Source organism: Rhinatrema bivittatum, chromosome 3 (genome assembly GCF_901001135.1).
Source record: "Rhinatrema bivittatum chromosome 3, aRhiBiv1.1, whole genome shotgun sequence".
In the NCBI taxonomy this organism is placed as follows: Eukaryota; Metazoa; Chordata; class Amphibia; order Gymnophiona; family Rhinatrematidae; genus Rhinatrema; species Rhinatrema bivittatum.
This window is the reverse complement of record NC_042617.1, coordinates 562,237,384-562,262,289: the sequence shown is the minus strand read 5'-3', so window position 1 is coordinate 562,262,289 and position 24,906 is coordinate 562,237,384. Positions and strand designations below refer to the sequence as shown.

At 45.8% G+C, this 24,906-nt stretch overlaps 1 protein-coding gene across 3 annotated transcripts in view; it reads left to right on the top strand.

Moving 5' to 3' along the window:
- The window catches only part of PEX7 (peroxisomal biogenesis factor 7), a 255,387-nt gene that overhangs the window by 214,643 nt on the left and 15,838 nt on the right, over positions 1–24,906 (top strand). For all 3 annotated transcript variants that reach the window (XR_003855754.1, XR_003855753.1, XM_029596492.1), the window contains one exon: positions 7,913–8,012. Coding sequence is in view for 1 of the 3 variants with exons in the window: in XM_029596492.1 (XP_029452352.1) it covers positions 7,913–8,012 (100 nt within the window). In the remaining 2 variants the exon portion in view is untranslated. The remainder of the gene's footprint in view (positions 1–7,912; positions 8,013–24,906) is intronic.

Genomic DNA, 24,906 nt, shown 5'->3' with positions numbered 1-24,906 from the left:
CTCTCCTGCACCCCCTATGATCCCCTCATGTACTGTCACACCCACTTTTGTCCCTGCACCTCTCTCTCACGCTAGGGAAGGGGATCTCATAGGGAGATGGAGGAGAGATCTCAGGGATAGGAAGTGGAGTGGATGAGGGGAGGGAGAATCGAGAGGAGAGGAAAGGGAACTCCATAGGAGGAGAAAGTGGGGAAGGAGGATGAATCCATTCTTACACCCTTCCTCCAGAAGCTTCCTTTTCTTACTCTCACATATCCCACCCCCTCACTCATGCTCACACATATCCTCCACACCACTTCTAACCCGTTCACTCACACACACATGCCATGCCACCCCTTCCACCTGTAACCCCTCTCTTTCACTCCCACACACCCCCTCACCACCACCTACACTGAAATCCTCTCTCCCTTCCCACCCACTTGTGCCAGTCCAGGCATCCTTAAACTAGCACATACCCAGCAGCAACATGGCGCCTTGGGCTGCTTGCTCTTCCAGTGCAGTCTGGATCCAAAGTGTCGAGCTTTAAAGCATGGGGACTGCCATAGTGCAACATGGCTCAAAGTGTGACACTTTGGCCCCGGGCTGCGCAAAAAGGGGACGCAGCCACTAGGCTCCTTGTATGTTCCTACATCTTATTTATTTATTTACAGGCATTTATAGCCCGCCATATTACCAGACAAACGGAAAGGCAGACCATAAATAAAAATAAATAAAGATTTTGTAATTGGGTGGAGTGGCTCAAAATGACATCGAAGAAGGAATGAAACCCTATGTATTGATATATTCTTTCCAAAGACTAGACATTTGTCTGTTGGTTTTTTTTTATTTTTTTTATTTAAGGGTTTCTTATATACCGAGGCACGTTTGCAAAACATCACCTCGGTTCACAATGTAACATAACTTAGCAACAAGCTTTACAATAATAACATTAACAGGTAGGGTTGATATGACTGGAGATGATAATACGAGAAATATATACAAATGTACATGTTGGTTCTAACAATAAACTTATATACAGCAATCATTATAATTAGCAGGGTAAAGTAATAGATAGAAAGGGAAGACTAGGAGAAGACCTATAGAGGTTGGGGGGCGGGGAGAGAAGATAGAATAGGGCGATGGTCAAGTGGGGTAGGGAGAGAATACAGAAAGGGCGAGGGTCAGAAGGGCGGTCAGTAGGCGGTCGGTTGGGCGGTCCTGTCAAATCTTAGGGGAGAGTCAGTTCGTTAGTCAGGGTATGCTAGTTTGAACAGCCATGTTTTAAGATTTTGTTGTTGTTGTTTTTTAACAGGATATTTAATGCTCTTATTTTGGCCGTGGTCGAAACATCATCTTGTTCCCAGTGGGGTCTGCTTGCAGGGTCTTAACATCCTCGCCTCCCTTATTCAAGAAATTCTCTGTCTTAGCTCATAGCACAGATCTTAACTAAAAAGCCAAGGAAGTAGCTTTTGAAATGGAGACAACAACATACAGGAAGAAATCATAGCTCTTGCACAGTACCTGTGAAATCCCTTTGTCTCAGGAGTAAGACATGTGGAGAGGATGTACATTAACAGATAACTAAAGCCATTGTTGCTAGAAATGGACAAGAAAATAATCATTCTAAGTCTAGATCTTAAAACCCTGCTTAGAATTTGATATTTGTCTGCCACCATGATTCTTCTGATTGTGATCTAAAATCGCACAAAAAATATCTGCAAAAATCCCAGGAAAAATACCGAAGTGTCTGATTATCTTTATATTTATTTTATTCTTCAGATAATCCTTCTAATAACTATTTTTAGTGGTGGTTATGTAGGCACAGTGGTACACATTGAGCTATTAACCACTGATTATATTTCAGCTGTGGGCAGTGTGAAATCTTGCAGCAAAATTGAGATTATCTGTCTGCTTTGTGATTTCCATGTTCTGTCTGTCTAGTTGGTGCTTTTACATATGCAATTACTGCACAGTAAAATATGTACTGGAGAGTAGAAAAGCTCCTTCTAAAGCCGCTAAATGACTGCAGAGGTGATTGATGACAGGTTCTGAAAGAATCCATCTGTCCTTTACAGTCATTATAAGTGGCTTGTATTACTGGAAGGTCATTTTAATTTGAGTTCTTGTGTAGGTATAGTAAAAGCTCAGTTGTATGTTTGAAATATGTATATTTTGAGCTATGAGATTTTATTGTATTCATGTTTTATGTTTTTACTATGTGATCTGCTCTGAACGCTAAGTGCAAGGAAGTTGTGGAATATAAGATTCTAGTTGCGATGGAGAAGGTACAGAGAAGGGCAACCAAAATGATAAAGGGGATGGAACAGCTCTCCTATGAGGAAAGGCTGAAGAGGTTAGGGCTGTTCAACTTGGAGAAGAGACGGCTGAGGGGGGATATGATAGAGGTCTTTAAGATCATGAGAGGTCTTGAACGAGTAGATGTGAATCGGTTATTTACACTTTCAAATAATAGAAGGACTCGGGGGCATTCTATGAAGTTAGCAAGAAGCACATTTAAGACTAATCGGAGAAAATTCTTCTTCACTCAACACACAATAAAGCTCTGGAATTTGTTGCCAGAGGATGTGGTTAATGCAGTTAATGTGGCTGGATTCAAAAAAGGTTTGGATAAGTTCTTGGAGGAAATATGTCAGTTAACTGCTATTAATCAAGTTTACTTAGGGAATAGCCACTGCTATTAATTGCATCAGTAGCATGGGATCTTCTTAGTGTTTACGTAATTGCCAGGTTCTTGTGGCCTGGTTTGGCCTCTTTTGGAAACAGGATGCTGGGCTTGATGGACCCTTGGTCTGACCCAGTAAGGCAATTTCTTATGTTCTTAAATACATTTAGTGAACCAGCCAGAAAGGTCAACTAACAGACATCTAGTAGCGTGATTAATTTTTTATTTTTAGTGCACAGGAGCGGAGACTTCAGTAGGGCAGGGAGTTCCTTTATGGTTCCACGACAGCATACCGAGCATAAGGTGAAAAAAGATTACCTGGACTGCTGCCAAGAAGGGTTAAACAGGAAACAGAGAGCATGGGGGAGTAGGGGGGGGGGGGGGGGGGGGGGGGGGGGAAGAACACTCAGATAACTGGGTGTTTAGACTGGGATGGGACTACAAGGGGAGTTTTATTAGTTCAGGTTGTGTTGATTATATGTATGCAGTGAGTGAGTGTGTTTGATATGAGGGTTGAGTAAGAGTGTTTTATTTGGGGATATCCTGAAAACTGACCATTTTTTGAGCTTTGATGACTGTACAACGTTTGCCTGGTTGTAGGATGTTCCCCGCGACTGGCCATACTCACCCCACTGAGCCACCAACCTACTCGACGCCAAGTCTGCACTCTCCTTACAGCAGGAATGCAGTCATCGCTGGCTCCCTCTGAACATGCTGTACCGTTCTCTAGGCATGCGCATTAGGGATGTGAATCGTTTTAGGACGATTAAAATTATCGTCCGATAATTTTAATATCGTCTTAAACCGTTATGGAACACAATACAATACAGATTCTAACGATTTATCGTTATAAATCGTTAGAATCGTGAGCCGGCACACTAAAACCCCCTAAAACCCACCCCCGACCCTTTAAATTAAATCCCCCACCCCCCCAATAACTTAAATAACCTGCGGGTCCAGCGGCGGTCCGGAACGGCAGCGGTCCGGAACGGGCTCCTGCTCCTGAATCTTGTCGTCTTCAGCCGGCGCCATTTTCCAAAATGGCGCCGAAAAATGGCGGCGGCCATAGACGAAAAGATTGGACGGCAGGAGGTCCTTCCGGACCCCCGCTGGACTTTTGGCAAGTCTCGTGGGGGTCAGGAGGCCCCCCACAAGCTGGCCAAAAGTTCCTGGAGGTCCAGCGGGGGTCAGGGAGCGATTTCCCGCCGCGAATCGTTTTCGTACGGAAAATGGCGCCGGCAGGAGATCGACTGCAGGAGATCGACAGCGAGGGGCGCCTCGCTGAACGACCTCCTGCAGTCGATCTCCTGCCGGCGCCATTTTCCGTACGAAAACGATTCGCGGCGGGAAATCGCTCCCTGACCCCCGCTGGACCTCCAGGAACTTTTGGCCAGCTTGTGGGGGGCCTCCTGACCCCCACGAGACTTGCCAAAAGTCCAGCGGGGGTCCGGAAGGACCTCCTGCCGTCCAATCTTTTTCGTCTATGGCCGCCGCCATTTTTCGGCGCCATTTTGGAAAATGGCGCCGGCTGAAGACGACAAGATTCAGGAGCAGGAGCCCGTTCCGGACCGCTGCCGTTCCGGACCGCCGCTGGACCCGCAGGTTATTTAAGTTATTTGGGGGGGGGTTCGGGAGGGTGGGGGATTTAATTTAAAGGGTCGGGGGTGGGTTTTAGGGGGTTTTAATGTGCCGGTTTTTCGATTTAACGATTTTTAACGATTTTTCACGATATTTTACCCCCCCAAAAGGCAACAATATGATTCCCTCCCCCTCCCAGCCGAAATCGATCGTTAAGACGATCGAGGACACGATTCACATCCCTAATGCGCATGCACCTCAGCACGCCTCTAATAGGTCCTGAGGAGGTAAACTAGCAGTGTCGCTCAGTGATGACATCAGCCTGAGTTGGCGATTTAAACCCCAGCCACGCTCCCAGATGCTGCCTCAGCAACAGGTCTTCCTGCTCTGCAGTGCATGTTGCTCCATTCTTGTGCCTTGTTCATGCCTTTGCTTTGCCTTAATTGTGCCCTGGTCCTTGTCTTGTTCATTCCTCTCTGCCTGGTTTGTTCCATGCCTGTCTCTTTTGTCTTATCTAATCTGTCCAGCCCTGCTTGCCCCTTGGTGTGTGCTTGTCTTGGCCTGATTCTCCAGTTCTGACCTCTGCTGTGGATTCTGACTTGGCCTCTGCCTGCCTGGACCCGGACACCGTCTTCTCTCTGCCTGCCTTCACCCTTGGACTGGACCAGAATATATTCTGCTCACAGCCTGCCCTGACCACTGTCCATACCTGGACTCTTTCTGACCGCTCCTTGAGGGATGTTCTCCTAAGCCCTGCGACCACTGGAACCCAAAGGCTTAAACCATAGGGAATGGGGCTGATACAGGTGAAGCCCTCGCTCCTGTCCCAGCAATGACGTGTCCTCCAGCTGTCTGCACGGGCCTAGTGGGTTCATCTACTAAGCAGCGTCAATCACGCCATAGCCTAAGCCAGGGTTCTCAACCATGGCAGACTGGAGTTGGACATCCCTGTTTTAACAGAATTTCTACATAAGGAAGTGAAAGAACACTTTTGGTCTCATTGCAAGTCAATAAATATTATAGCAAGTGAGTAGTTGGCGAGCACTAGTAGGATCAAGATGGTGGCACCGGCGGTAGAGGGAAAGTGACAGAGATCCAGAAGTGTTGTGCCTCAGTTCCACATAGTGCAGCACATGTTCTGTGGGACAGTGGAGTTATTCTTTTACAGAGTTTTGGCTCTGAGGGCATAGTAAGGAGGAAAGAACAACAACAAAAGACAAAATTGATTTGTGGGAGGGAAGCGGGAGAGGGAAGTTTGGGAAAGTAGTTTGTTTTGTGTTTTTTATCTTCCTCCTTTAATAATGTCCATTTGTCAGTTTGCTTGTGATGAAGCAAGCCATTGTGAATGCAGCTTTAATGATAATGCATATACATTAGGAGTAAAGCTGTTCTCTGTGAATTTGATTAATTTATAGGATGTTTAAAACAAAAAAGGTTTAATATCTTTTTTTGGGGGGGAGGAGGCATGGCCAAGTAGTTTCCTCCTCTTCCTTTATTCTTCCTTCTTAAGCAGAAATGAGACTAGGAACTGATGCGGAGAGTCTTGGCTACCAGCTACCTGGCTTATTTTACCTCTGTTTTATATCCCTCTTGCTCCCTTTAAGTCTGTCTTTGCGGTGCTGGCTCTCTGCCAGAAATCATGCTCCTTCGGGAGCATGTGATCATTTCCTGACTCTGGCTCCTAGGTGTTGCTGTTGAGATTTCCTCCCCCCCCCCCCCCCCCCCCCCCGTGGGGGCTGTGAGCTCTGCCTGATCAGCAGCCCTTTCCAGATTGGCGAGCAGAGTCCTAGCCTGGGAATCAAATCCTTGTCCTCTGCCTTTGACTCACCTGATGATTTGTGCAGTGCAAGCAGTTTGATCATCAGCCCAGGATGTTTCCTTCTTGGCTTGTGACTGAGATTGAGAACCTATGTAATACTGGACAGACATGGGGGGGTTAATGCCCTTCTACCTGACCCCCATTGGGGATCTAAAACTGTTTGGACCCTGACCAAATCAAGAGGATTAAACTTCTGCAAAAAATTAGTGAGAGTTTCAGTGCCTTGGTAGGCAGCCACAAGTGGTGCCTTTTGTTATTAGTATTTTACATCCAGGGCTGAAAATGCTGTAGCAGTGATTGTCTGTCCGGCTTATCTGTCTGGAGGGGAGGGGCATGCCCATGCCTGGGAACAGACAGATCAAAATTTGGGAGTAAGCTGGAGAATGGCCCTGGTGCCCACTCTATTGAAAACTACCTCAGTCCAATAAAAGTGAGGCCCTTTTCAATAGGGGCAAGGTTGAAAAGCACTCGAGATCCATGCATATGCATTGGTTGTCTTCATTCGTTGATTACTTGCATGAAACTCTTCGAAATCCATAGGCACAGATAGCAAAGGCATTGCAGGTGATGTTGCAGAAATTGGTAGAAATACTGGCCAGTTTTAAGTAGCCATCATGGCACTGGGGGTGGAGGGGGGACATCTGAATAATGTAGACTTGAACTAATATTTTAGGAAGGTAGCATTTCAAGATCATCATTTTTTCTATAGGTGATTCACTGTTGAGTGTCAGTGGGATCAGTGAACTTGATTTGCTAGCACCATTTTTTAATGTTAGCTATTATCAAATGCACAGTTGACTATGGTTAGATAGTTCAGCTATGTTCTTTTGCAGGCATATGGTATGGGAGGTGTTGTGTTTCTTACTATTTATTTTCATTTTATTTTTCTTTATTGCTCTTTTTTAGCATTTCCACACTGCCTAACAAACACAGTTTGGGTGCTTTTTGGTAGAGATGTGATTCGGCCAAACCTTTAGGGAAATTTTGTTTTCCTGTGGTTCGGGCCGATTTTTTTTTTGGCCACCCCGAATTTCGGGGTAAGTGCGCGCCAACCCCGAAAAATGAATTTTGCCGAAATTTCAGGAAAATCTGCTTCATTTTTCGGGGTTGCCGAACCAGGACGAACGCACATCCCCTACTTTTTGTGCATCCAAAGTTAATATGGCTTTCCTTATGGTGAAGTCGTTTTTGTCTGTTTAGTCCAGGCATGCCTGCTTTATCAGTTCAGGATGCCCATCTGGCAGCAGACCGGTGCCCCTTCCACGATGCCTTCAGGCTTTCTTTTGAACTGTGGTGATCCTTGCAGTGACGTTCTGATGTCAAAGTGTTAGCTGGTAGCCTGAGAGCTTTCTCTGCACCCCCTGGTGTGCTCTCCTCCCCTTCTGAACCAGAAAATGGAGGCAGCATCCCAGAATGAAATTCTAAACTCTTGTGTGACAGGATAGTACCAAGCTAAAGATATTTAAGTGAGTTGGGAAAGCAGGAACGGATAATTAAAGAACAAACAGCTAATCGCTTTAATTAGAAGCAGAACTTGATCTCAGCTCAGTCTGAACTGAACTACTGTAGCAGCAGCCCTGAGAGCATGTTTACCATTAAAATATAAAACTGGTTGCTCTCTGATTTAAAAACATTACATAATTTAACTATGAGGCAATGTCTTTATATCTGTATTATTATTTATGCAAACCAGAAAACATCTTTTCCATAATATAGTTAATTACTTTAGTAAAGTGAATCAATTTGTTTTACAGCAGCTCTTGCTGCGTCAGACATCTCAATATATTTTGTAAGGGAAAAAAAAAACCCAGTGCTTCATTTACTAAATTGTTTTTGCTTGTTTATGTCCACAGATTCTGGGACTTTTCCAAGAATTCTCCATTGTTGGAGACTATTGAGCATCATTCAGAATTTACATGTGGGCTGGATTTAAGCCTTCACACTCCTGCTCAGGTACAGCACACAATTTATTTTGCTGTTCTGTGTCACTCGGTACAGTTCTGACATACTGCAGACTCTTAAACAGACTAAGTGCAGAGCTCACTTTAGGAGAATGTGGAGCCCAGGGCAAATCAACTGCAGAGGAACACTGGATAGTGTTCGATAGTGTTGGAGATGGGGTTACCACGGTGGTACAGGGCCCAGAGCAGTCGCCCTTATTTGCCCCCTAAGGACAGCCCTGATCAAGTGCCTTAGATAAAAGGTCTGGCAAAAAAAATGAATCTGCCTAGAAAATGCTTGACTCCTTGTTCTAAAGAGTGCCCGAGTCTCTGAAACAAGGGGTAATGGAATGAAGGAGTAGACTCAAGAGTAATCTAAGGAAATAATTTGTACAGAGAAGTTGGTGGATGCATGGAACAATCTCCCTGTGGAGGTGGTAGAGACACAAGGACGGTATCTGAATTCAGGAGAGCATGGGACAAGCACAGGGGATCTCTGAGGGAGTGGTAGGGGTTGTAGAGCTAAGCAGCTGTTGGACAGATTAAACAGGCCAAATGGTCCTTTTTTGCCATCATGTTTCAGTGGAGGATTCTTTGTACAAAAATAAAAAAGCTGATGGTTTTACACGAAGAGGGATACAGATACATAATTTCTTTAGCCCGTGTAGCTGCAAAGTCCACTAGTACTTTTTATTCTTGAAGCTTGTAGCCAAGTTTTTAAGGAAAACTATGCAGGGCGTTTTCTTTTGAATGTTGCTTCCATGATCTGTTGGAACAATATACCGGCAGACCTTTTGCCTGCAAAGCCCAGGAGGGCAGAAACAAATGGTGCAGGACAAGGGATGACGAATTGAAAATGAAATCTATGGGCTTTGCTTCCCTCCCCCACTCCTTGGAACATTGCGCCTCAGTGGGCTGAAAGAACATCTTCACTGTCAATTTTTTAGTTTTTGTTTTATTTTTTATAAGAATGTGCATTCTTTTTAGATTCATTGAGGCAGGCAGTTTTCCAATGAAGCAGTCTACCCAGGCAAATATCTATTTACCTAGATAAATAACATTGAGGTCCATATTCAGAGGTCATTTAGATGGATATTGTAATAGTAATTTGTTTAAATGGTTTACCCAACTATCTTCAGCCCGTATCAGGCTAAATTCTAGCCAGGGTAACTACCTAGTTGGGGTTTTCAGCGATTCTGGTAAGTTTCCTTTCGCAGTTGATTCCCCATGGCAGTGCTGCATCGGTGCCCACCAGCTCTCAATGCTCCGCCATTGTTTTCAGTTTGTGCCCCTTTTGTTTCATCAGACATGGCCATGTCCAGTTTTCAGCGATGCCCCCAGTGCCTAAGGACCATGTCCATCACTGATCCACATGAAATATGTGTCCTCTGCCTGGGGACATCGCACGACATCCAGGGTTGCTGTTTATGCACCCAGATAACCCCAAAGGGATGTCTTCTGCTTCAATGCAACAAGCTGGAGCAGCTCTTTGGGACAAAGAAGTCAGAGCCATCAGCATTGGCATCGGCGGTATTGGCATCTAAGGACCAAGGAGCCGCACTGATGGACATCGACATCGGCAGGACCATCGATTCTGTCGATGCCTTCGGCAGATAGGGGCGCCGGAGATCAGCCACGTTAATCTCCTCCAGGTTGAGAACATCAGGTTCCTCGTTATCTGCCTCAGCACTAGGGAAGGACTGAGCCGAGCATCAAGAGAAGCTGAATAAGCATTGGCACCAGTCCCTGTTGATGCATGGTGCTGGGCACGGGGAACCACTGATGACACTGGACTCAGTGCTGCCTGTCCTCGTACCGCTTCTAGAGAAGCTTAACTTGCTCATTGGTGCATTACTGACCCAGTTGGAGTCAGTTTCTGGGCCAGCATCGGTGCCTGGCAGGGCACTGAAGCTTCCCCCTACTGATACGGTGGTTGTCGCATGTTCGGAGAAGGAGGATGCTCCACCAAGACTAGCAGACTCACTGAGGCCTGCTGCCCCCATCCAGTTTTACCGGTTTCTGCACATCTGGATGAACGCCGAGCACCTAGGAACCCATCCCCTGTTGTTTACAGTGAGGATGATGAACCCTATGACCCCTGGGGGATGATGCTTCGGAGTCCTTCTCCGAGGGTATCCCATAAGACCCTTCTCCAGAGGAGTGAAGGAAGTCTCCGCCTGAGGAGTTGACCTTCACAGGGTTTGTGAGGGTGATGGCGGAAAACATCCCATTTTAGTTAACGGAGGAAGATGCCGGGCACAAAATGCTTGAGATCCTTCAGTTTGTGGTGCCTCCTAAGGAGATCATGGCGGACACGGCGCACAATATCCTTAAGGAGCTGCTGCTGAGGATATGGGAACTCTCCCTTACAGTGCCTCCCGTTAATAAGAAGGAGGATGGGGTCTACTTTGTTTAGAAGGCTGCCAGATTCAATAAGTGTCAGCTGCCCTATCAGTCGGTAGTTGTTGAATCCACCCTCAAGAGGGCCAAGTGCTCTCGGACTCCTTCCTCAGCGCCCCCAGAGAAGGATCATAGAGCTCTTGGGAGGAAGGTGTTTCAAGTGACATGCTCATTGCCCACATTGCTGCCCACCAGCTCTACATGAGTCAGTACTCGTAGGACATCTGGAAGCAGGTGCAGGAGATGGACGAGTAGCTGCCTCGACACCATGTGGTTGGAGTGCGAAAAACATGAGGTTCGAGCAACCTACAGTGTTTTCGAGATGATATTGAGAGTCTTTGCAGCGGGAATTGGGGCCTGCAGAATGGCATGCCTGCGGGCCTCTGATCTCCAACCAGAGGTACAGGAATGACTCCCTGATGTGCCTTGCACTGAGGAGAATCTCTTTGGAGATAGGGTGAGGGATGCTGTGGCGCAACTTCGGGATCTCCATGAAATCCTCCTACAGCTCTCTGCCAGCACTCCGGACCCATCCTCCTGTTCAAGGAGGCCCACGAGACGGGACCAGGAAGTCCTTCTTTCACCAAAGAAAATATTATCCTCCACCCATTCATTCCTGTCCACACCATCAGGGCTCCCTTGGCCATCCCAGGCAGCAGAGCATCCAAGCCCCAGCCAACTCCTCAGTCAACTCCAGGGACGGAATTTTGACTAGGTCATAGGGAGCAAAGGCCAGTCTGTTGTGCCTTGGATGGTGGCCCTCCGGTCGGGGGAAGGCTACAGTTCTTTGCAGACTAGTTGCCCAGTATAACCTCGGACCAATGGGTTCTTTCTATCAGCTGTTAAGGGTACCAATTGAATCTATTGGGTGTCCTGTCAAATTGCTCTCCGTGCCTGTTTTGGGGACCAGTAGTGTATCAGGAGGTAGTATTAGCGGAACTCTCCTCCATCTTAATGGCTAGGGCAGTCGAGCCTGTACCAACAGGGCAAAGATGACGTGGATTCTACTCCGGGTACTTCCTGATTCCAAAGAGAACAGGAGGACTCCGTCCCATCCTAGATCTGAGGGCCTCAGCGCTGGGTATTCTTACAGTTTCTAAAAAAATAAAAGTTCAAGATGATTTTCCTGGGCACCTTGATCACCCTTTTACAAAAAGGGGACTGGCTATGTTCTTTTGATCTCAAGGAATGATACACTCACATTGAGATCTTCCCCAGTCACAAGAAGTATCTCTGATTTGTGGTGGGAAATCAGCACTTCCAGTACCAAGTGTTGCCATTTGGGCTAGCATCAGCCCCATGGGTCTTGACAAAATGCCTGGTCACGGTGGCGGTGCACTTCTGCAAGCTGAGAGTGCATGTTTTCTATTATCTGGGCAATTGGCTGGACAAGAACACATCTCGGGCAGGGGCCATCTGGTCCACATGCTTGACCTTCCGGGTGTTGGAGTCACTAGAATTCGTTCTCAGCTACCCAAAGTCCCATCTCAGCCCGTCACTTCAATTGGACTTCATAGGAGCCCTGCTAGACATGGTTCAGGCCAAGGCCTTCCTGTCTCACCAGAGGGCTGTCACGTTGATGACCAATCGTGGCAGGGATTCAACAGAGCCAGCAACTGTCCATGTCACTCCCTTGGCACGCTTACACATGCACAGAGCCCAGTGGACCCTGAGGTTGCAGTGGTGCCAGGCCACTCAGAGCCTCCAGGACTGCATCCGAGTCACCCCATCTCTCTGGGACTCATTGTCCTGATGGGTACTTTCAAATCTAGAAAGGGGGTCTCGTTTCGAGGTCTCTCTACCCAAATTGTTCTAACCATGGATGTGTCCACCCTGGGGTGGGATGGTTATGTAGATGGGCTCAGCACCTAGGGTCTCTCGTCCTCTCAGGAATGCTTTGTCAAATCAACTTCTAGGAGTTTCAAGCGATTAGGTGTGTGCTATGGGCTTTCGGAAATCGGCTGTCCAACAGAGTTGTCCTGATCCAGACCAACCAGGTAGCCATGTAGTATGTCAGAAAGCAGGGAAGCACAGGATCATACCTCCTGTGTCAGGAAACGGTTCAGATCTGGTCATGGGCCCTGTCTCACGGGATGGTGCTCAGGGCCATATACCTGGCCGGGACGGAGAAGGGATAGCGAACAGGCTGAGTCAAGCTTTCAGTCCCCATGAGTGGTCCTTGGATCAGGGGGTAGTAAATCAGATATTCCACCCTGGGGGAACCCAGATCAGATGGCAAACGAGCCTCAGACGCCTTTGCCCATCATTGGGGCAAGGGTCTTCTGTACACGTATCCTCCGAATTCCTTAGTCGCAAAGACACTCTTGAAGATTCGCGAGAACAGGGGTGACTATGATCCTCATAGCCCCTCATTGGCCAAGATAGGCTGGTTTCCACTCCTACAGGACTTGTCCATCTGGAGACTGATCTGTCTGGGGACTTCCCCAGATCTGATCACGCAAGATCAAGGCAGGCTGCTGCATCCCAATCTCTCAGGCCTTGTTGCTCACAGCCTGGATGTTGAGTGGTTAATCCTGCAGCTGCTTGATCTTTCAGAAGATGTGTCTCGGGTCCTGGTGGCTTCTATAAAGCCTTCCACTAGAAAGTCTATGGACTGAAGTGGAGAAGGTTTTCCGTGAGGTGTGAGCAAAAAAGGCCCTAGATCCATTCTCCAGCCCTACACAGAAACTGCTTATTACCTTCTACACCTATCAGAGGCTGGCTTAAAGACCAAATCCATTAAGAGTTCATCTCAGTGCAATTGACGCATACCATCAGGGAGTAGACGGTATGCCCATCTCTGTACAGCCTATAGTTGAACAATTCATGCAAGGCCTGTTTCAATTGAAGTCTCCCCTAAGGTCCCTCGCTGTGTCTTGGAACCTCAATGTGGTGTTAGCTCAGTTGATGAAAGCTCTTTTTGAGCCGTGTGCGCACCTGTGACCTGAAGTACCTGACATGGAAGGTTATGTTTTTGGTGGTGGTCACTTCAGCGTGCAGGGTCAGCAAGCTGCAGGCCTTAGTGACTTATCCATCTTACTCTAAATTTTATCATGACAGGGTGGTCTTACGTACGCACCTAAGTTCCTGCATAAGATGGTGATGGATTTCCATTTTAAACAGTCCATCGTCCTGCCAACATTCTTTCCCAGGCCCCATTCGCACCAAGGCAAACGAGCATCGCACAGTTTGGACTGCAAGCGAGCCTTAGCCTTCTATCTGGAGCAGACTGAAGCCAATAGACAGTCCAACCAACTTTTTATTTCTTTTGATAGGAATAGGTTGGGCATTGCCATTGCCAAACATACACTTTCCAATTGGCTAGCAGATTGCATCTCCTTCTGTTATGCCCAGGGTGGTTCTGCATCTTGGGGGTCATGTCAAGGCTCATTTGTCAGCGCCATGGCAGCATCGGTGGCCCACTTGTGAGCAGTTCCTGTGGAGGAGATCTGAAAAACTGCAAAGTGGAGTTCCCTTCACACACTCACCTCTCACTATTGTCTGGATAGGGATGGCTGACGTGACAGTTAAGTTCAGCCAGTCTGTCCTTCGAAATCTGGGTATAGAGCCCAACTCTCCCTGCCTAGGGCCCGTTATTTAGGTTCAGGCTATCTCCTCCCTGTTAAAACAGCACGGTTGTTGTGCCCGTTGACACCTGGTTAGGTGTCTGTTGGTCCCCTTTTATGTTGGGGAGCAGCCTATAGCTAGAGATTCACCCATGTGCGAGGACTACCATCCTGCTTGTCCTCTGCGAAAGCACAGTTGCTTACCTGTAACAGGTGTTCTCCAAGGACAGCAGGATGTTAGTCCTCATGAAAACTGCCTGCCATCCCGTGGAATTGGGTTTCTTCTATTTTTTATTTTAATTATAATTCTGTGATACAAGTCTGGAGAGGGACCCCGCATGGATGCATGGTGTAGGGCATGCTGGGTATGCTCAGTGTGCCTAGTCAAAGTTCTAGAAATTTTGATGTAAGTTTTCTGTATTGAGGCTTCATCTAATAATGTCAACCATGCGTGAGGACTAACATCCTGCTGTCCTTGGAGAACACCTTTTACAGGTAAGAAACTCTGCTTTCCAGGGGCGGGCAAGAGACATTCCGGGGAGGAGCGGATTTAGCCGGATAAGTTAACCAGCCAACTCTGATATTCAGAACTGGTTAACTTATCTGTCCAAGTGTGGTTGAGCTGTAGGGCTGTCCTAAAGTTAGCCGGTTATACATAACCAGCTACCTTTAAGGTAGCCAGGTATATTCAGCAGCTCAGCTATGCCACTGAATATACACTGCTTGTTAGCTGGTTTTGTATAACTAGCACAGCCACACAGTGACTGAATATGAACCCCTTTGAAAGTTATCTTCATATGGCAACATGGTAAACATGCGTAGAAAGGGTTGAATTAGCACTAGTTTGGCATGTGTGCTAATCTTGTATAAGATAGGGCATACCTCAGTAAAACTGATGTCCCTCTTTACTCATAAATAGTTGGAGACAGGTTTGTGCTGGGAATGAATGGCAAAACTAAATAGAAAATCCTGTAATTTTGCATGCAGTAAAGCTTTCCTTAAATGTCTGTTATCTTTCCTTTTTTCTTCATCTTGCTCTGTTTTTGGAGGTAGTTTAAGTAAAAGCAGAGAAAAAAGCATCTCCTTCCCTACATTAGCAACCAGGTTAATCACATTGGTACTGGATGGACACAGTCTGTGCTGTTAGTCTGGCTCCTTTCTCACAACATTTAATTTCTCTCTTTAGTTCATGCCTCACGTTGTCTGATATAAATCTCATATTAAAGCTTAGAGCAGCAGTGCCATATACCCAGTTTTGAGTGAGGAATTTACGAATCTTTTTATTTGTCCAAGTCATTTTGCTGTTACAGCTGCCGGTTGTGGGGTGCGTCCATGACAGCATTGCTTACCCACCCGATGCTCAGCTTCCTGACTCGGCCTGGAGGCCTCCATCCCCTCTCCGTGTGGTGGGATGCTGCCAGACAAGTGCTGCTGCCGGCCCAGATCTCTGCATGCTGCCATCACTGAACGCCATCTGCTTCATTAGGCGCACGCACATCCTTTCTTTTGAAAGCTTTGTGGCGGGAACTCACTCCAGGTGCCCTACAATGACGTCCACCCTCCTGGGCTAGTTAAGCCAGGGTCCTGCCGCACTTCCTTGCCTCAGCAACGGGTCTCCTACCTAGTAGCAGTGCACGTTGCCCCAGCATTCCAGTGTTCCTAATTCCTGCCTTGCCTCATCCAGCTTTGTCCTCTCCAGCTTTCCTCGTCCAACTCTCCGTGCCTAGCCTTGCCTTGTTCTGTCCGTCTTGTCCAGTGTCTTCTGTGTGTCGTTGTCCTCCCTTGGCCTGACTCTCTGGATCTTGACCTCTTGCTTGGACCTGACCATGGTTGCCTGCCGCCTGAACCTGACCTCTTTCCAGGACCGGACCATTCTTGTTAGCCTTGGCCTGTTTCTGACTTCATTAGTCTGCTGCCAGCCCTGACCCCAGTGTGCCTATGGACTCTAGCTCTCTTCACTGTCCTTCACTACCCTAGGGACTCGCCTGTCCTGCCAGCTGCCAGAACCCAAGGGCCCAACTTGGGGAGGAAGTGGCTGATATAAGTGAAGCGACAGACTGTCCTGCTACAGGGCGCATTCGCCAACTGCCAGCGTAGGTCTCATAGGTTTGCCTGTGAGGCTGCGTGAACTGTACCACAGCTCAAAGGGCTCACACCCCCACTCCCTTCACATTTGCACATTCCCTCCTTTTATCTTTCTCAGATTTGATATAAAATATTTTTAAGAGTCATTTTGAGAATCTAGTGTAAATATGACTGCCATTGCACATCAGGCAACAACAGTGTCAAAATCATGCAATGATAAAGCATCTTTAATCCTCATACATGCTGCTCACAGTTGCTTGTGCTCTATGGGCCTAGTTCTAGGGGAACCAGGCCCTACTGCCACCTCCCACCATATTCTGCAGCTGGGGTTTGTAATTCTCCTTTCACTATGGCTGCAATTATATCCACCCCTGGCAGTGTTCACTTAAAGCTCCTGACCTACCCTACTGCCCAAGTGTATCCTCTTCTGGAGGGGGAGTCTCCACTGCTTGCACTCAGGGATGCTCAATGCCTCCACCACCATCTCCTCCACCTCCTGATTCTAATAGACTCTTTCCTGTTCCTGCCCCACCCCTCCTTCTGGCAAGTTCTCAACCTTTTCCCACCATGCCTGGGCTCTCTCTTCCCCTCAGTGAGGTAAAGCCTGGGTGGTTCCTCCCCCTGCAGAACTTCTATGTCTTATGGAAGTTGGAGTCTGACTTCTATTCTGACTTCTTTTACTTATTGGATCTTCTTCCCAGGTTTTCCTTACAGCCTCCCTTCTTTTATTGACCAGGAGAATATAATACCCATCACAATAGAAAGGGTGATGAGTGCATGAAAAGTCTTCCTGTGGAGGGTACTGGGAATAAAACTGGTATTTGAATTCACATTGGCATGGAACAGGAACTAGAAGATCCTTAACAGTGGGAAAGTGATGGTAAAGCTGGATAAGTAGGGCTTGCGATACTGTATTAGGTAAGAAAATTGGGCAAAATAGATTTGCAGGCTTTATCTGTAATCAGTTTCTTGTGCCCTTAAATATTTTCTATCTAAGGCAACAACTGTTGCTTTTAAATTGCACTTTAAAAATCCCCCAGTTACCATTTATCATGAGATGTCAAAAATGAGAACACATTCTGAGACAGGCATTCTGTTTTCACTGTGCAGCATTGTGAAAGTGTGATCTGAAACAGCAGCCTCAGCAGATCTGAGCTAAAGCCACAGAGCAATCGTACACAAGCACCCAAAGGTTGTATTTTTACAAATGATTTGTATTATTAGAGCAGGGCTTTTCAATCCCAGTTTTCACAGTCTTCCTCCAAAAATATTTGCTTAACCAAAATGTGCAAATGAAATGGATGATTACATGGGGAGTACATTTTCAAAGCCACTTATGCTGTTAATGGGCTATCTGAAAATTGCACACTTTCAATATGGCTAAAAGTACTTTTAGCTGTATTTAGGGGAAGATTCCTTGATGATCTGTATGGGGAGGTGGGGGGGATTAGAAAATAACATGTGTAGATTGTATTTTCTCATAGAAAATCAACCTGCACAGAGCAGATGAAAAACTCAGCAGGTGCTTTGTATCATGAGGCAAGTTTCAACAGGAAAGTACACACCTACCTTCTCTGTGAAACTTGTGACAAAGACCATGGCTAAACTGGAAAAGATCCAGAGAAGGGCAATAAAAATGATAAAGGATATGGAATGGCTTCACTATGAAGAAAGAGGAAATAGGCCTAATCAACTTGAAGAAGAGACAACAGAGAGGATATGAAGGAAGTTTCTAAAATCATGAATGGTTTGGAACAGGTATATAAATAAGGAATGCTTATTTCTCTGAAAGCAAGCAGGATATGTAGTCCCTCACAGGTAGGTGACATCATCCAGCAGGGCCCGGGTGGGTGCGATAACTATGGAGCCTCTAGAACTCTCAGCATGCTCTACTGAGCATGAACAATCCCTCCCATTTCATGACCGTCATGCAAGGGCCCCCTCAGTTTTCTCTTTCCTGCAGAGCCTAATGGGGCACATTTTTTGATGACGTGTAGTTCTTGTTTTAAATTCACCTCAAAACTGCATTTTTTTGGTGTATCTTCCCTCAGTTCATTCTCTTTCCAACCTATTTAAATGCTTGGATAGGCTTTTGCCAAATTGTTTTCTTCTTTTTGATGCAGCTTAATGGTGCATTGAGCAGCATTGGTTAGATTTTTGTTAAGATTAAGTAGTTTGATTTTGAAGCAGCTATTTCTTGCCTAATGTCTCTCAAAGAAAAGGTAGCTAATGGCTTCTCAAGGTGTCCTCAGTGCAAACATACCTTGTCTGTCACAGATCCCCATGTCAGATGTGTGCTTTGTCTAAGAGCAGACCACAATTTCTCAGGATGCTCCACATATGTCGATTCCCATAGAGCACTGGTTCTGCCTAAGCCCATACAAAAGCTGTGCAATTCTCATTACTATTGCCTCACCATAATGAGGTCTTGATTCTGGAATCAAAACTTTTCAATATTTGCCTAGCCTATTGTCCTCATGGACTCCTGACCCATAATAGCTTCCCTCTGAATTACTGGCAGCCTCTCTTTCTGCCCTGAGAAAACCATTTTGCTAGGAGACTTTAACCTTCATGTACATCAGTCACCCCTATCCAGTGCATGTGAGAACTTTCTGGAATTTTAGGGGCATGCGGTTGGGAGCAGCTAATCATCTCTGCAACTCATAGGTCATACAATAGATTTAGTTTTCATAAATCCTACTTTTTAGTTCAACTCTGCAAATCTAACCACTACTGCATTTCCATGGTCAGATGATTCATTGAATCAAGTGATATTAACCAATAATACCCCACCTTCCGAGACTACATTGGATGATTTACCTGCATATAAACACACCCACATAGACCCTGATCTGTTCAAAGAAGAAATACGCTCATGGATGACTGCTGTTCTAGGTGATAACTTAGACAACAAGGTTAATACATGGCATAATGCCATATTAGCTTCAGCAAATAGGTAGCCCCCTTGAAGTTGAGACCATCAAAACGAAAAACGAAAGCTCCTTGGTATACTCAGTACTCTAAGATTACAAATGCAAGCACTTCGTAAGGCAGAGTCCGCATGATGTAGAATAACTATACCCCAAATATTGGCAGTATATCAGCAGCTGCTCTCACAATATAGAACTGTCACCAATGCTGCTAAGAAACTATATTACAGGTCCCAGATCAAAACCTCTGTTAATAATTTGTATCCATTATTCCACACTGTGAAGCAACTTACCAATTCCCCCCCCCCCACCCAATGAAACCTTGAACTGTCCTCCTGCAGAGTCTCCATTGAACCTCTGTGAAGAATTTGCAGATTTTATGACCAAAACTACAAATTTATGTACGATATTCCCCGCATACACTCCAACTTTTCCAAACTCCAATATCCCCACTCTTGCATATTGGTCTGATTTTGATTACATTCCTCAGTCAAAGTATTGCAGTTAAATAAATGTAATTCATCCTCATCTCCACGGAACCTATGCTCAACAGCTTTACTTAAATTAGCACAACACCAGCAATTTGAACCAACCACCTGAATTATTAACTACTCTCTTTCTGCAGGATACCTTCCACCAGTGCTAAAACAGGCCTCTGTCAAATCCTCATTTAAAAAAAAAAAAAATGAAACCTCTCTTGATCCATCTGACTTTCCAAATTTTTGTCCACTTTTTTATTTGCCATTTCTCACCAAAATCATTGAAGCAGCTATATTAAACCAATTGACTGACTTCCTCAACAATAATAATATTCTGGACCAATATCAATTTGGTTTCTGAAAATTCCACAGCATAGAAACCCTACTCTTTTCCAGTACAGACTCTATTCTCAAAGGCTTTGTCTTCAGAGCATCATACATGCTGATTTCACTGGATCTTACATCAGTTTTCAACACTTTGAATCACAATATTCTTCTGTCCTGACTCAGTGACAGTGGGATTACAGGAACAGTCTATGCCAGGTTCTCTTTGTACCTATCTAACCGATCCCAACAATTGAGACTAGCTACTTCATTTTCTTCATGGCATTCAATCACCAAAGGGGTGCTGCAGCATCTGTTTTCTCAGATGCCCTATTCAGCATCTAACTTGCTCTGCTATGCTGTCTTCTCTCTACTCTGGGTCTCTCCTATAGACTATACACTAATGATATTCACTTCTACTTCCCACTAATATTCTCATGGACTGCCACAATACAGTTTGTAACACTCTGTTTCCATTCCATCAGGTCATGACTCTCACATAACAAGCATTCATTGATCCTACAAAAAACTGCATAATTATTTTAGGTCTTCCATCTACATACACAGTTCCTTCCACCTTCAGTTTTGATACTGATACCTTGAGTATCTCAAGCAAAGTGCACAATCTAAGTGTCATGATTGACCCTGCATTATCTATGCAGGTGCAAGTTAAAACTACTATGTGAGTTGCCTTTGCTAAACTCGAGTTACTTTGTCACCTTAAACCTTTCCTTGATCCCCCCCTGATTTTAGGATAGTCTTAAAATCACTGGTTTTCTCATTGATAGACTATTGTACCTCCTTATACGTTGGAATCCAAAAAACACAATTAGGATTGTTCAAAATTCAGCCATCCGTCTTTTAATAGATACAGGGATTCATGATTACATTATACCAGTTCTTTTCTCCTTAATTGGATACGTTTATTGGCGCATTCAGTACAGAGTAGCAGTAGTAATTCACAATCTTCTAAATAACATCACTTTTCCATGGCTCAGTGCAACACTAAGACTATATAGAAACATAGAGGTGATGGCAGAAGAAGACCAAACGGCCCATCCAGTCTGCCCAGCAAGCTTTCACACCTAATTGTTTTCATACTTATCTGTTACTCTGATCGCTGAAGTCAGGGCCTTTATTGGTAACTTTTTGGTTCCAATTCCCTTCCACCTCCACCACTGATGTAGAGAGCAGTGCTGAAGCCGCATCTAAGTGAAGTAACTAGCTAATTGGTTTGGGGTAGTAACTACCGTAATAAGCAAGCTACTCCCATGCTTGTTTACCCTACCTGTGCAATTCAATCCTTGTTGGTTGTCTGAATATATATCCTCTTTACATCATTCCCCCCGCCGTTTAAGCAGTGAACTGCGCTGGATATGTATTCCAAGTGAAGTATCAGGCTTAATTGATTCGGGGTAGTAACCACCGTAATAAGCAAGCTACACCCATGCTTATTTATTTACCCAGACTATGTAATTCATTCCTTGTTGGTTGTTGTCTGAATATAAATTGTCTTTTCTTCATTCTCCCTGCAGTTGAAGCAGAGAGCTATGCTGGATATGCATTGAAAATGAAGTATCAGGCTTATTTGATTTGGGGTAGTAACCGCCGTAACAAGCAAGCTACTCCCCTGCTTTTTTTGAGGATGCAAATCCATTTTTCCACATTTCCTCTTGCCGTTGAAGCATAGAGCAATGTTGGAGTCACATTAACTGTGTGTATGTTTATTGAATAAGGATATTAATCTCCAGGTAGTAGCCGTCTTTCCCACAAGCAAGCCACCCCCGTGCCTCTTCTCTTCATACACATCCTCTAGACTTTATGGATCCACAGTGTTTATCCCACGCCCCTTTGAAATCCTTCACAGTTTTGGTCTTCACCACTTCCTCCGGAAGGGTGTTCCAGGCATCCACTGCCCTCTCCGTGAAGAAATACTTCCTGACATTGATTCTGAGTTTTCCTCCCTGGAGTTTTCGATCGTGACCCCTGGTTCTGCTGATTTATTTTGCAACAGAAAAGGTTTGTCATTGTCTTTGGATCATTAAAACCTTTCAAGTATCTGAAAGTTTGAATCATATCACCCCTGCTCCTCCTTTCCTCCAGGGTGTACATATTTAGATTCTTCAATCTCTCCTCATAAGTCATTTGATGAAGACCCTCCACCTTTTTGGTCGCCCTTCTCTGGACCGCCTCCAACCTGTCTCTGTCCCTTCGGAGATACGGTCTCCAGAACTGAACACAGTACTCCAGGTGAGGCCTCACCAAGGACCTGTATAAAGGGATTATCACTTCCCTTTTCTTACTCGATATTCCTCTCTCTATGCAGCCCAGCATTCTTCTGGCTTTAGCTATCGCCCTGTCACATTGTTTCGCTGACTTCAGATCATTAGAGACCATCACCCCAAGGTCTCTCTCTCTCTTGCTTTGTACATATTAGCCTTTCCCCCCACCCCCATCGAATACAGTTCTTTAGGATTTCCACACCCCATATGCATGATTCTGCACTTCTTGGCATTGAATCTCAGCTGCCATATCTTCGACCACTCTTCCAGCTTCCTTAAATCCCGTCTCATTCTCTCCACTCCTTCCGGCATGTCCACTCTGTTGCAGATCTTAGTGTCATCCGCAAAAAGACAAACCTTACCTTCTGTCCCATCCGCAATGTCGCTCACAAAGATATTGAACAGGATCGGTCCTAACACCGATCCCTGCGGCACTCCGCTTAACACCGCTCTCTCTTCAGAGTAAGTTCCATTTACCATCACACATTGTTTTCTGTCTGTCAACCAGTTTGCAATCCAGGCCACCACCTCGGCACCCACTCCTAAGCTTCTCATTTTATTCACCAGCCTCCTGTGCGGGACCATATCAAAAGCCTTGCTGAAATCCAAGTAGATGACATCGAGCGCTCTTCCTTGATCCAATTCCTTGGTTACCTAGTCAAAAAAGTCAATCAGATTTGTCTGACAGGATCTTCCTCTGTTGAATCCATGCTGCCTCTGGTCCAGCAATTCTCCTGACTGTAGATAGTTCACTATTCTCTCTTTCAACAGTGACTCCATTACTTTTCCCACCACCGAGGTGAGGCTGACTGGTCTGTAGTTACCAGCCTCTTCTCTGTTCCCACTTTTGTGAAGAGGGACCAACTCGGCTCTTCTCCAATCACTCGGCACCACTCCCGTTTCTAAGGATCTATTGAACAGGTCACACAGTGGAGCCGCCAGCACATCTCTGAGCTCCCTCAGTATCCTGGGATGAACCTCATCAGGCCCCATGGCTTTGTCCACTTTCATTTTCCCCAGCTCTTCCTATACATTCTCTACTGTGAATGGAGTTACATCTACTCCATTCCCCTCCAGTTTCTTGTTAACTAGCGACGGTCCTTCTCCAGGGTCCTCATTAGTGAACACTGAACTGAAGTATTTGTTTAATATTTCTGTCATTTCTTCATCTCTCTCCACACATTGGTCCTTGTCATCTTTCAGTTTCACTATACTGCTTTGGACTTTTCTCCTTTCACTGATGCATCTGAAAAATGTTTTGTCATCTCTTTTTACCTCTTTGGCAATCCTCTCTTCTGCTTGACTTTTTGACGATTACTTTCTTTGTCTCTCTCAGTTCCACCAGATATTCTTCCTTGTGCTCCTCCCTTTGGGATCTCTTATATTTCTTGAATGCTGTTCTTTTAGCCTTTATTTTGTCAGCCACCTCCTTTGAGAACCAGATAGATTTCATTTTTCGTTTGCTTTTCTTTACTTTTCTAACATATAGATTAGTAGCCTTGGTAATTGCTCCTTTTAGTTTGGTCCACTGTTGTTCCACATCTCTCTCGTTCTCCCAGCCTACTAGGTCTTCCTCCAGGTACTTCCCCATTTCATCAAAGTCTGTGTTTTTGAACTGCAAAACCTGGGTCTTTGTGCTTCTTTTCCGTATCTTTTTTGTGATATTAAACCATACTGTATGATGATCACTGGTGCTGAGTTGACTGGGCTGACAAGAACACTAGTCAGCCCAGTCAACATCTTTTCAATATACCATTTCCTTGACAAACGTGTCTCTCAAGCACTCATGAAAGAGCTTTTTCCATCACTAGCCCAACCCTCTGGAATTGTCTTCCACTCCAGATCTATAATATGCCAGACCCAAATTAATTCAAGAAAGCTCTAAAGAACTTCTTAATTATTACAGCTTTTCCACCTTCAAATGATTAATCACACACAGGTCTATCCTGTAAAGTGCGTCCGCGGTTTCCCCGTCCCTAACCGGCTCTCTACTCACTTTCCGGCCGCGTTAGCCCTTCCTGTGATCCCGAATCCCCTTTAACCTATTCCTACCGCGTCCTAAATTCCCCAGGCAACCCCTTCCGCACGCGGCATGTATATTGCATGCAAACGAGCGAATTAGCTATTCCCTAGCATCCCGTAACCCACGCCCCGACTATCGCTAGTTTTCCCTGCCGTTTGTCGCGCGTTTAACCTGCTAACTTACCGCCTACCCTGACCCCTGCGGTAGAGGCAGGGGTAAGGGTAGGTGGCAAGCTTTCCCCCAGCCCTCGCTCACCTGCCCCGGCTGCGATCATGGGTGCCGGTCTCCGGGGCAGCTCCAGTCCTCTCCCCTCCTCCCGAAGCAAAAAAAAGCGAAAAAAACCAAAAGCAAAAAGTAAGTCGCTTCGCCGCTGCACTCTTCCCTCCTCCCGGAGCAGGGCGCGAAAAGCAGCCTTGCTCCGGGAGGAGGGAAGAAGAGACACTGACAGCGGCGAAGCAAAAAAAAAAAAGAAAGCGAAAAAACCAAAAGCAAAAAGTAAGTCGCTTCGCCGCTTAGTGTCTCTTCTTCCCTCCTCCCGGAGCAGGCTGCTTTTCGCGCCCTGTTCCGGGAGGAGGGGAGAGAGATGACAGCGGTGAAGCAACTTACTTTTGCATCCGATCGGACCCGACAGCGGCGAAGCCAAAAAAAAAGCGAAAAAACCAAAAGGTGACCCGACCCGACTTACTTTTGCAGCCGTCCGGCCATCTGTAGAAGATATCGTTGCTCCCCTACCTCCCCGGGAAGATGGCTGCCAGCACGGGGGAAAGCGGCCCCTGTGCATTCAATTGGCTGCTCAAGACGTGACGTCAAACGTCGTG